Source organism: Notamacropus eugenii, chromosome 5, assembly GCF_028372415.1.
Source record: "Notamacropus eugenii isolate mMacEug1 chromosome 5, mMacEug1.pri_v2, whole genome shotgun sequence".
NCBI classification, from domain to species: domain Eukaryota; kingdom Metazoa; phylum Chordata; class Mammalia; order Diprotodontia; family Macropodidae; genus Notamacropus; species Notamacropus eugenii.
Window position 1 is genome coordinate 401,169,092 of NC_092876.1, and position 13,924 is coordinate 401,183,015.

At 36.3% G+C, this 13,924-nt stretch overlaps 1 protein-coding gene across 2 annotated transcripts in view; it reads left to right on the top strand.

Annotated features, from left to right (window-relative positions):
• Positions 1-13,924, top strand: part of OCA2 (OCA2 melanosomal transmembrane protein) — a 656,645-nt gene that overhangs the window by 442,349 nt on the left and 200,372 nt on the right. For both annotated transcript variants that reach the window (XM_072614578.1, XM_072614579.1), the window contains one exon: positions 8,210-8,303. In XM_072614578.1, coding sequence (XP_072470679.1) covers positions 8,210-8,303 — 94 coding nt within the window. The remainder of the gene's footprint in view (positions 1-8,209; positions 8,304-13,924) is intronic.

Sequence of the window (13,924 nt, forward strand, 5' to 3'; positions counted from 1 at the left end):
TAGACAAGTCCTCTGATTCTCTCCTGATTTTAATCTGTCTTTTCAACCACACTTGCCTGGACAAAAAGAATTCTCAGGCAATTTTCAAGTTAAAATGTTATTATTTCCTTGAAGGTTAAATACAAAGAATAATTTATGCACATAAATCTGTGGGTTTTTCTTTCACTGCCTTCACTAAAGCTTCAGAAAGAAGGGAATTATGCTGAAAAGAGTACACTTCCTTTTAAATGCATGTTTTTAGATATAAAGGAATGTAGCAAGAGAAATGGATTTAAGAAAGTACCATCAATAAATAAACATATTATGTATATATTTGAAGACCTTTTTTTCAGGATGAGGTTATATTAGATAAGAAGAAACTGTTTTTTATTTCCAAGGACAACATGATGCTTTGTTGGAGTTTTTTCTTAGTAGTTAAATTTGTAAAATACCAACATCCTGAGTTACTTAGTTTTCTACTTGCCCTGACTTTTGTATTCACACAAATTATGCTGACTTCCCATGGGTTCAGAATAAGAATGATGAGGGCATGTTTGCTATTCCCTCTTTGTTAAGAAATCATATCTTGATGGTGATTTCTGCTCTTTTCCTCTTCCTATAAGCCTGAGCTCACTTGTACAACGGTATAAACATTTTTCTAAGGCAAAAAACAAAGTCTCAGGAATTTTACACTTACATTTGTTTTATTTTAATTTAATTAATTTTAATTAAATTTTAATTCAATTTTCTTGAAAAAAAAAGACACCCAAAAGGTCAATGGATAGAGAACATATATAGGGAAGCAAACTTTGGACTCAGTGTTAAGGAAGACATTTGTGACAATTAGAACTGTCCAGGAACAAATTGGGTCACCATAACAGTGTGCTAGTTTCCCATTACTGAAACAGAGGCCGAAATATCACTTATGATGTATGAAGTGGAGGGGATTTCTGCCTTGGATGATAATATGTACTTTTGCCAAATCAAAACATTTCAGAGTTGGAAGAGATCTTAGAAGATATTGGGTATAGTATATAGTTTAGCAAGAATCTCATCTGCAATATTTTTTATTTGATTCAATGAGAATTTATTAAATGCCTGCTATGAGTAAGACACTATGCTATGTGTAGGGAATGCAAAGGCAAAAATGAAATAGCCACCTGGAAAATAAAACATGTAAAGAAGTAAGGACAAAGTCCATGTATTGCCATGCGAAGTGATTTCAAGAAGTAAAGAGCAAGAGAGCTAATAATCCAGGAGATGAGGAAAGAACACATGTGAAATGAAACAGGAAGCTAAGAATTCTTCAAGACAGAGGAAAGCAATGAGTTTATTCCACCCTACAGGGGACCACTTGTACAAATCCATGGAAATAAGAGTTAAAATGTCACATAAGAGAAACAGATAGCAGACCAGTGATGGAGAGTGAATGAAGGTAAGCAATATGAAATGGAAGGAACAGTAGGTGGAAGTCAGATTATGGAGAGCTTTAAATGCCAGACTGAAGAATTTGAATTTTATCTTAGAGGCAACAGAAAAGCAATGAATACACTTGAGTAAAGGGATGATATGGTTCCATCTGTGTTTTAGGAATATTACTTTATCAGCCTTATAGAGAATGGGTTGAAGATGGGAGAGATTGAAGGCAGGGAGACTGATTAGGGGTCCTTTGCAGTGCTCCAGGGCTGATGTGATTATGGCCAGAATGCTGTAGAGACCATATGAATTGAGAGAAGGGGATAAATAAAAAAAAATGCTATAGAGGTAGAATTGACAAAGTTTGAAAGCTGATTGGATTTGGGTGCATCAAAAATGACACCATGGTTGCAAACCTGGGTCACTAAAAGATGGCAGTAATGTCAAAAATAACAAGGAAGTTTTGAGCCAAGATAGGCTGGGGAAGAATGTATAATGAGTTATATTTTAACCATGTAGAATTTGAAATGCTTATGTATCATCCCATTAGTCATCCACCAGGCTACTGATAATGGGGTTCAAAAGAGATTAAGGTTGACTATATCATTTGGGAGTCATGAACATAGGTCTGAAATTATCTTTGACAAGTTGAAATATTTTCTGAAGAAGTATGTAATGATGATGATGATGACAGCTAGCATTTTTTTATAGTGCTTTAAGGTGTGCAAAGCAATATATTATCTCATTTTATTCTCACCACAAAACTGTGTGGTAGGTGCTATTATTATCCTTATTTTACCAATGAGGAAAGTGAGATTGGTCACAGCTCATCTGAGGCTGAATTTGAACTCAGATCATCCTGATTCCAGGTCCAGCACTGTATCTACTATGCCACTAATTCCTGATGCAGCCCATTCTACTTTGGAAGGGTGTTCATTGCTAAGTTTTTCTTCAGTTTATAGAAACTAAATTTTCTTCCTGTAAATATTTACCAAATTATTCCTGATTCTGCCCTCTGGGGTCAAGCAGAACCATACTTATCTTCTTTTTAACAAGTTAGTCCTTCAAATAGTTAAAGCCAGATACCATGTACCTTCTAGAATCCTCTCCCACTCCCCCAATACATATACCCTCTAGTATTCTTCATGTTCAACATCCCTACCTCCTTTAATCAGTCCTCTAATAATGAATGGATCGGAGTTTTAAGGGGGCAAATTTTGTATTAAGGGAAATTTTTGTAGCTATTGGAGCTAGCTCAAACCAAAATGGGTTGCCTACTGGTGGCCCTAACCTTGCAAATTTCATTAACTACTCCTTCTACAACTACAATCACCTCAGCATCCTTGTGGGGATCCTCTTTTCAGTGTATATATGTCCATGTTAAAACATAGCCGGAACTGAATACTGTGTTCTATATAACAGCTAGATAGCTCAATGAATAAAGTGCTGTACCTAGAATTAGGTAGAACTGAGTTCAAATGTAACCTCAGACATTTACTAGCTATGGAGCTTTAGGCAAGTCACTTAATTTCTCTCTGCCTTAGTTTCCTCATCTGTAAAATGGGAATGGTAATAGTACCCATCTCTTAGGAATATGAGGAGAAAAAAAGATAATATTTATAAGGTGCTATGCAAAATTTAACATACTATATAAAAGCTAGCTATTTTATTGGTCTGAGTAGGGTGAAATTCAGTAGGACTAGCTCAACTGAATAGTCTTGAAGCTCCCTTACAACTCATTACGGACAAATCTCTGGACTTGATGTCAGAAAAACTTGAGTTTCAATTCTGCCTCAGATACTTTGCTGTGTGATTCTGGACAAGTCACTTACACACTTTTGATGTCAATTTCCTCATCTGTAAAATGAGATAATAATAGTTCCTACTTCGCAGAGTTGTTATGAGAATCAATTGAGGTTTTTACATAGCGCGCGCACACACACATTTTTTACATAGTCCTTATTCCTCTATGTAAACCTTAAAGTGCTATGAAAATTTTAGCTATTATGATTCTACTGGCCTACCAAAATATTTTGTTTTGCAAAATGTACATTATGCTACTCATTTTTACTACTATAATATTTTATTAATGTTCCATTTCTCTTTCTTCTTAGGCTGCTTTTCATTGCAATTACCCACTAAGTCCTCCTTACAATAGAATTTCCATGAAATTCTAAATTAAAACTGGATAGGAGATGAGCAATTTCATATGCCTTTTGATATCCATTAGTCTTAATTTCATTTGAACTCTGGGGACATGAAAAGGTTTATAATTTACATTATTCCTTTAATCTAGGGGGCAATTAGCTGGAATAATGGATAAAATGCTGGACCTGGGATCAGGAAGACCTGAGTCTTACTCCTACCTCAGACTCTAGCTGGGTGTTGCTGGGCAAATCACTAAGCTACTGTTAGTCTAAATTTACTCATCTGTAAAATAGGAATAATATTTCCTACTTCACAGGGTTCTTGTGAAAATCTCTCTCTCCGTACATACATGCTTACACACACACACACACACACATTCAGACACACACACATATACACATGTATATACATATATACTACAAAAATCCTAGCTTAAATTATTAATAATATTATTAACCTTCGAGGTTCAGACAAGAAAGAGTAAAATTGATATTCAAGGATGAATGTTAGACTAAGAAATAAAATAATTTAGGTGAAAACTGCCAATATGCAAAACTATGAATTTTATTCTATATACTGCATCAATAGAAATGTAGGGAGTGGGCAATCATTCCTTTCCTTGTGACAAATTGACAGAGATGTAGCAGAAGGACTGAATCAGACTGGCAGCAGTTTTCAGTAAGGGTCAATTCCAGTTGCCTCATTAGCTTTCCAGAAAAATTTAATAGGAAGGACTACTAAATTTTAGGGAGGCCAAATTTTTTCCCTCTTGAAAATATGGAAAGAAGAAATATCTGGATTGTGAATTCTCTCTCTCTCTCTTTCTGAAGCTTGAAATTTCTGAATAAAACTGTGCTTCTATGTGTTTCCATATTCCCCAGGAAGGGAGAGAAATGTTTTACATTTTGTTAACATATCCTTAATTTGCCATGGGCAGTGTTTCATTTTTTCCTGCCTTGTAGTAGGGGAGCCTCCTGTCCCCAAAGAACACGATTTTGCAAAGCCAAGGAAAGGAATTCTACAGACTGCTGCCAAATATACCCCTCTCTGTAGTAGACTCTTTAACTGCACAGATATTTTGAATCCAACAAGACTCTTCTGAACCTTTGGGGAGCTAGAGGGAAGGCCTTGGCTGGAGTTGGAAGCAAGGCTGTGTAACGCCATTTATGCTCCTAAAGCAAGATTTGGAAATTACATCCCTCTGCTCCTGACTATCCATGGGGAAGCTTTGAGCCTTCATTTTAACAAATACTTGACTTTTTAAAAAATAAATGCCTTTAACCAGGAGAAGGGACTTTTCTAATATTCAAAATATGTGTTTATAGAAAGTAATATTGCATGCTCCCCATTGCATGCTTCCCATATGTTGCATTCCTTCTCCAGAGAGAGTACCTACCAGAGAGAGTACTTACTTGCCTTTCCCTCTTCAAGTTGGAAAGGGGTAGTGTCTTCATTTCCATGTACTCATATTTAATTTTGATTATTGGCAGAAAACAAGAGGGGAGCTTTTCCATTCTTTATCATTAGTTAACTCCAAAATGATATCTTGGGCATTTAATTGCGCAAATCAGCATGACAAAAGATGTGTAGGGTTTAGTTGCCAGTCTCACATCCAGGAAGCTTACATGCATATTCATGTTGTAATAGTGATCCATTGACATCTTTTATAGACACTGCCAAGTACTTTAGGCCTGTAACTTTGATTTTCAATTAGGACTTATCAGGGAAATGACCTTCAGAGCTACACAGATTTTTGAAAAACATAAAGCAATACTTCATTGTTATAAGTGAGGAAAGATACTGTTGTGCTAGGAATTCAAAAATGTTGGCTATTTTCAATAGGTTACTGAAAAGACAGGTTGGGGTCAAGGAGAACCTCTGTACTTGTACGTTCTGTTTGACTCACTACTCTGATGGATGATTTTGACACTCCATCTACATGACCCATGACCAGTCGTATTAGATCATTATGATCTCATTTGATGCACACAATAATCCTATGAGAGAGATGCTACAGGTCTTAATATTTTGGCTTTGCTGGTTAGGAAATAGCTTGAGAGAGATTAAATTACTTACTATTATTATATGCATAACTACATGCTTGTTAGAGTGGAAAGAGACCTTAGGGACCATGTAGTTCATCACAGTAATCTAAAGGATAAGAAAATTGAGATTCATATTGGTGAAATGAATTTTGTGGCTAGATTGCCGGTCTGTCATCAAGGTAGCAAGAAATGATTAGTAAACTAATCTTTTTTTTTTTTTTTGAGAACTGTGACTTATATCATGGTTTTAATATGAAGCGATAAAACAAGTTTTAGATCTTAGCTATTTGTATATAGGAAAACATTTTGCTAGACTTTATACCCCATGAAGGAAGGCATTGTGACTTGTAAAATTTTATATTTTCCCTTAGGGTACTTTGCACACAACAGAATTTTATAAATTTTTTTTTAGTTAAACTGGAAATGTCTTTGTCCTAAAAATAATATTTTTTCCTTGTTTTGAAGTTGCTAAACTTTTCCAATTTGGTCATTAATGTAGCATACGTGTTACTCAGAACCTTTTGTTATTGAACTTCATTGTGTGATGTTTTGAATAATTATAATTATGTAGATATGGGTCAATTCTCTGATCCAGTGCACATTATCTTATAGGCCAGACAGAATTCACATTTCTAATCACAAATAATTTAATTAAGGTGTAATAGGAAGGTAAATAATGAGGCCAAATAACTAAGCAAAAGAATCTTTTTTTTTTTTGAGGGGTTAACAATCACTTTAATCAAGCACATGTATCATTCACCTAATTCAGGGGAGTCAACACTCTGAACTTCAAAGAAAATACAGAGAAATTAGAAGTCAACAGATATGACTTCCTCTGCCTGAATTCACTAGACACTTTCAACTGTCTGAACATAGTTATCAGAGAGGGAAGCACCAGCATTTGGGTTTTCAAAGTCTGGGGGCTCCTTAGTGGCTTCCCATAGTCCTTATCTGGCCAAACAAACACTTCCAGTCCGTAAGCCCCCAAAAGAATCATTCTTAATCTCATAAATTTGTATTTTTTTATAATTTATACATATTTATATATTTCTTTAATATATGTTTAATATTTTATATATTTTATATATGTGTGTATATATATATATATATCTATATATGTCTATATAGATATAAAACATTTATTTAAATCTGTCTTCCTGACAACACCTCATCAATCAGAATCCTTACCTAGAGACTCCAGTAATCTTGGCCACACAGAGAGCCACCTTGAAATGGAACCAGAGAATTTCTCCTGTAAGTGTAATGTTCGTTTTTTCCCAAGTATCTTGGGAAATGAAGTTCTAGAGCTTCTTCTCTCCTCTAAGATTCCTCACAAGGTTAAGAAGCTGAAATTTTAATTTTAGATATGTTATATACACTGCACAGAGAAGTCTTGTGCTGTTGCTCTTACAAAATGCTCCATCTCCTAACTGCATTTTCACTGATTATGAATTCTTAGATGCTTAGAATTATCTCCTTCCTTGTCTCTTCTTCCTGGCTTCCATGTCTTTCTTCAAGTCTCAGCTAAAATCCTATCTTCTGGAATAATCCTTTCCCAGTCACCCTTAATCTTAGTGTTTTCTCTTAGATTATCTCCAATTTATCCCATCTACAACTTGCTTGTACTTATTACTGTATTTATTGTTATTGTTGTTAATTTTGTATTCCCAATTCAATTCTAAGCTTGTTGAGGGGAAGGAAAATTTTTTTGCCTTTCTTTCCATTCACACTGTACTTAGCACAATGATTGGTTCATGGTAGGTGCTTAATCAATGCTTGTTGACTTTATTTATTAAGAAATCAGAGACCATGATATTTTGCTTCGCATGTCACACAGGTGTGTGTGTGTGTGTGTCTGTGCTCCAGTTTTCTCATATTTCAGATAGAAAAAAAAGTATCTCTGACCTCTTTCATTGGATTGTTGAAAGGATCAAATGAAATAATGGGTATGAAGGCCCACGTGGAAGTATAGAGTGCTCATCTGAATGGAATGCTTTATCATTATTATAAGAGAATGGTCTAGTGCCCACAGATAGAAGCTACTTACCCAGGAATCAGCAAACTTTTCAAAATACTCACAATATAAAATGATAGATGAAGCATTTTATCTATCTCTGCTAAGAGCTAGGGACACAAAACAAGCAAGCAAGATAGTCTTTGTCCTCAGGGAACTTAGATATTAATGGAAGAATATAATACATAATAGGTAGCTGGGAGGTGGGAAGAGGAAGAGTTCTGTGTTCTTAGAACATAATGAAAATGGCATGTCCAGTGTGCAAAGTCCTTACTGTAGGTGGTTAGTGTTGCCAATTCAAAGGGATAAGGATAGGAACTAGTGTTTGATTTCTTTAGTATAGAGCATTTTTAGGAGATGCTTATAGTCTCCTCATACTCTGATGATGCAGTAGTACATATAGTCTTAGAGAATTGTGCTGAAAGACTGCCTTGGATCAGTTTTTTGCAAAATTGTTGGAAAAGAGAAACTAGCTTCCTTTAAAGTATATCCTCTTTAATGAGTCTCATAGATTAAGTAATATTAGTTAATTTTTGAGTAATGTTATCTAAGTAATTAAGTAATATTATCTTAATAACATTAAGATTGATGTCTTTCTTTTTTGTAGATTCCTGTGCTTCTCAACTTGAGCCAAGATCCAGAAGTTAGTCTCCCTGTTAAACCACTCATCTTTTCACTGGCTATAGGAGCCTGCTTGGGAGGTGAGGAGGATTGTTCATTGCAATTGTTGGAAAATATGTATTTGTAAATTTGTTTAATCACTTCCAGTGCTGACTGAAGGCAACTAGTGGATACAGCATATAGAATGTCTGTCCTAGAGTCAAGACCTGAATTCAAATCCAGCCTCAGTCACTTACTAGCAATGTGACCCTGGGCAAATTGCTTAACTTTTGTCTTGCACAGTTTCTTCCTATGAAAAATGTGGATAATAATAGCACTCGTAGGGTTGTTTTGAGGATCAAGTAAGATAATATATGTAAAAAGTTTTTAGCACAATACCTGGCACACAGTAGGCACTATCTAAATGCTTAATTGCTTCTCTTCCCAATCAGTAGTGAAAGCTTAGGTGGCATAAAGTGGAAAATAAACTCAGAAAAGACTTTATGATGTGGCCATGGTGGGCAGATCATTACAGATTTGAACAGATACTAATCGCAGTCAGTACTTTGAAGACCATTTCTGAGTATTATTTGAGAAAATTTAAAAGAGCTCAGGTGAAAATGAAAGAACTTGGGAAAGAAGGTGTGATGTAGGAAAAGGGGAAGGGGGAGGTACGTTTTGCTTCTCTGAACATGTAACCTGGGGAGCTCATTGTTATAGTCTTGTAGTCAATTTTCTCAAAAACTATTTATAGTCTGGCATTTAGAATTTCTGAATTTGAGCTAAATCCTTGGTTTTATTTTATTTTCTTTTTGAAAATTATCTCTCTTCCGACTATAGGGTAAGTAGTTAGTGATGGCATCTGAGATTCTAAATAAAGGGTAATTCCATTGTGAAGTTTTGAGCACTATGCTAGGTTATAAGAAGAACAAAGAAAGATTTTATTGTCCATGTGTCTCTGGACAAGTCACTTAACTTCTCTGTGCCTCAGTTTTCTCATGTGTTAAATAGAGGGCTTGGATTATATGACTCCTTACCTTGGTTGTAACTTTATATGCTATGATTTTAAAACAGTAGGAATAGGAATCTTCTTTGATCTCCTTTAATACTACTGTCTTCCCTCTGAGATTATCTCCAATTTATCCTACATGTCTCTTTTTTGAAAAATGATTTTTGTGTGGTTCCTCTACACCCAAGAGTGGTTGTTCCTTGAGAGCAGGGACTGCTTTTAGTTTAATTTTTTTTTTGCCTTTTTTTGCACCCCTAGCACTTAGCACAATGTTTCACACCTAGTCAGTGCTTAATAAGTGCTTTTTGACTTGACTTGAGTAGGAGTATTAATATGCCACTGGATTTTTTGAAAGTGTTCCTGAAAGTGATTGATTTCTATGTGGAATACCTGAAACAGATTCCTGGGAGGAACTCAGCCACTTGGCTTATTCATTCTAGAAATATATCAATCAGAATATACAAGATAAAGATTGAGTAAGTGGAAGGTAACCTAGGAGGGGATGGAACTAGTTTTGGTTTGGGGAGAAATAGGAAAGATCTACTAAAAGAGGAGGCAAGCTTAAAGGAAACAAAAATCAGGGATTATAAAGTCAGAGGTAGGGAAAGAGAATGTTCCACTGGAATAATCCTTGCAAAGGCAAAGGCATGGAAATGGGAGATGGAGTTTTGTGTGTGAGAAATAGGAAGCAGGTTAGAATGAAAATATTACAGAGTGTGTTTAGGGGAGTAGAATGTTAGAAGACTGGAAAGGTACAAACAGGTTTAAAGGCCAAACAAAGTACTTTACACTTAGTCCTGGCAGTAATAAGAAGCTACTGGGATTTGTCAAGCAAAGAGGGTATATAGTCAGATATCACTTCGGCAGCTGAGTGGAGAATTGCTTGAGGTGGAGAGAGACATGAGGTAGGAAGATCACTTTGAAGGCTATTGTAATAATCCAAGTGAGAGGTGAGGGACACTGGAAATTCATGGATGGCTATGTCAGTGAAGAGAAGAGGACTTATTAAAGAGACACTGGAGTGAAAAAAAATTACAAGATTTGGCAACTGATTGAATATATAGGATGAATAAGAGAAAGGAGTCAAGGGTGACAATGGAGTTGGGAATTTGAGTGAATGGAAGGATTATGATAGGCTTAAAAGTAATAGGGAAGTTTGAAAGAATAAGGAGTTTGGAATGAATTCTATTTGGATATGTTGACTTTGAGATGTCTATGGGATATCCAATTTGAAATGTCTAACAGGGAGTTGGTGATCCAGAACTAACTCTCAGAAGAGACACTAAGACTGGATAAATAGATCTGGGAATCATCTGCATGGAGATGATTATTGGATCAATGGGAGCTGAAGAGATACGCAAATAAGAAAGTATACTGAGGAAAGAGAAGAGGGCTTGGAAAAGAGCTGTGGTAGACAACCATAGTTAGTGAGGACTACAAGACCAAGATCTAGCAAAAGAGGCTGAGAAACAGCAGGCAGGAAAGAAAAGGAGAGAGGAAAATCACTAAAGCCCAGAGAAGAAGAAATATCCTGGAGGAGAAGGTGATCAAGTATAAGATGCTGCACAAATTGAAGAAGGGTGAGGAGAAAAGACAATTAGACTTAGCAATTAGGAGATATAGGAGAGAGCAGTTTCAATTGAATGATGAGGTCAGAAGCTAGATTGCCTAGGTTTTACAGCAAAGTTTGTAACCATTTTTTTGTTTGTTCCAGTACATGGGTCCTTTGGCAGCCTGGTAAAATCTATGGACCTTTCCTCAAAATAATGTTTTTATTTTTAACATAGAGTAAAATAACAAAATTGCAAAGGAAACTAATTCTATTGAATTCTATTATCAAGATCATTTCAAAGAAGGTCATGGACCCCAAGTCAAGAAACCAACATCTAGATCATGTGTGTGGGACCTGTGGCCTCAAGGCCACATGTGACCCTCTAGGTCCTCAAGTGGGGCCCTTTGACTGAATCCAAACTTCACAGAACAAATTCTCTTAATAAAAGGATTTGTTCTATAAAATGTGGACTCAGTCAAAAGGACTTAGAAGGCCACATTTGACTGTTGCCATCTCTGATCTAGATCAAGCCACTCTTTTTTTTTCAGGTGATACAAATGAAGTCTTAAAGATTTGCCTCAGGTCACAAAGCTAGTAAGCAGCAGAACTGAGATTTAAACCCAGGTCCAGTAACTTCAAATCCAGCCCTCTTTCCCCTGCACTATAACAGTCTGTTTTACAGTCCTAAGATCCGGAATAGAAAGACTGAAACTCTTTCAAAGTAGAGTTAAATGATGAGGGCTGGAAAGATAAAGGAACCTCAAGACTGGAGTTCCCTGCATGGGCCATCTGGAAAAGAATTCACAGACTCAAGCATTCTTGAGGTCAAGGTGGTAAAGATTTATTAAGCTTTTCAGTGGGTAAGCGTTCTTAGGAAACCTGCGACCTTAGAAGGTACAAGTAAAGTTTATATAGGATATTCTATAGTATAACATGTGCCAAGTATGCTGACTAGGTGATTCAGGGAGGGATTAGGGAATGGTTAAGGAGTGGTTAGTTCTTAAAGGAACATGCACTTTTGGCATCTACTGTGAAAATCTTTTACCCAGAGTTCATCAGGAAGTAGCCCAAGGGGGTGGGCTTTTTAGAGGTGTGGTTTTAGGCCTGAAACATCATTAAGTCAATTAAGGATCAAAACTGACTAAGTAATACTCAGGCTGCTCTCATCAATGTCTTGTTAGTCAAGATAAATGCGAGGGAATATTAGTATGTCTAAGTTTAGCATACATGTGATTGCTCAATGAGTAGTAAATGTCATTATGACCCAGTACACAGCCAGCTCAGACTGTACATAGCTGGTTCAAATTAATAAATTGTATAGGTGCAGCTGGCTACTGTATCAGAAAAGGAGTTAACAGTTTTTGCTGGGGCAGGCTGTCCTAGGGCTAGGGAAAAACTGCCTGGGATTGTGTTTTGAGGCTAGAGAGAAATGTGATTTTAGAATTGGGGTGCAAGCACAGGCACCCAAGAACCTTATCATAAGTATATAGGTTAGAGAAAAAAAAAGCTTGGGGAGGGGAGACATCAACAGAAGAGATTCTAAATTAAGGGTAATTAAATTGTGAAGTTTTGAGCACTATGCTAGGCTATAAGAAGAGCAAAGAAAGATTTGATTATCTATGTGTCTCTGGACAAGTATCTTTACTTCTCTGTGCCACTGTTGGAAGTGGAAATGGATGAAGAAATTTGGAGACACCATTTTACCAGGACCACATCCAAAGACAACCGAGTTTAGTCTTAATCCTTTGTTCCTTTAACTCCTGAATGGCATCCTCAGGTGCCTGTGTGAAGATTCATTTGGCAGCATCTGCTGAGGATCTTAAACAAAGGCTTTTGGGAAATTACAAGTTTTTATTGTTATAACCAGGTCTTTAAGCAAGATTTACTAAGAAAGGTTTTTTTTTTTTAATTATTTGCTTTGACTTTGGCTATTCCATTGGTTTATGTCTCTGATGTTTGGATGAATGGATGCTTCTGTTTAGTTTATCTCCTTGTTTAAAGGAGGCTGATAATGACTGTAGAAACACGAAAATTATTTCTAGTTCTATTAGAAATACTTCTATTTGTTTGAGATACCCAATTCTAGAATTTTTGTTGTGAGTTGTTTTAGACTCTCCATGACCCCATTTTTGGGGTTCTCTTGGCAAAGAAAAGGGAGTGGTTTACCATTTGTTTCTCCAGCTCATTTTACAGATGAGTAATGGAGGCAAACAGAGTTAAGTGATTTGCCGAGTCAAATGACTAGTGAGTAAGTGTCTGGAACCAAATTTGAACTGAGAAAACCTTTCTGATTCCACCCGGCATGCCATCCACTGCACCACCTACCTGCCCATTCAAGAATTAGAGAATTTGTTAGAACTCCTCTTATGTAAGAGGTAACAGCAGGGATGAAGGAATACTCCTTTCAGAATATTCTCAAATAGGTGAACAACCAATGAAGAAAACTGAGCTAGGTCTGGTTCAAAATGCATCTCCTCTAAGGAGCCTGCTGGCTCCTATCTCTGCAATACTTCTGAATCCAAAGAATGTTTCCAAGTGCTAAGAGGGTGGTTTTAACATGGGCCATTTTGTACAGCTAAGACGCTGACCAAAGTTTGATGATAGTAAATACTTACTGGTTGGACCCATTTTGGAAACACTGCTCCCATAAGCAGTGAAGTCCCCGTTCTCAACATCTTTTCCACCTGGTATATTTAGTCAACAGATTGAAGTCCCTGCTGGAGCAGATGCAGAGTTATAGGTGATAATTGTGTATTCCCTCTGTTGACAGCAGTCCTTTCTACTGGCTAAGTAGTTTGAGTTTACTCTGACCTTTTAAAATAGTACCTGTTCTGAAATACACGTCTTCTGATTAAGCTATGATTGATTTCCTAGTCAGCCTTCAAAAGATGTGGCTATTCTGTGTCAAATTCCCATATGTATGAAGAATGAGGAAGCTGGACGGACTCAAAACCGTTTTGTTTCCCTCTTTCCTAAATCAGCTAAGTTTTGTGGAAAGAAGTCTAAATGGAATTAAATATGGGTCCTGATAGTCACTTAGACTGGAATGTAATAATACTAACACTATTTGGACTAGAATATAATCATAATATTTGTTGTATATCTACATATAACGCTTTAAAGTTGTGAAACACTTCATGATAATTATATGTAAAATAATA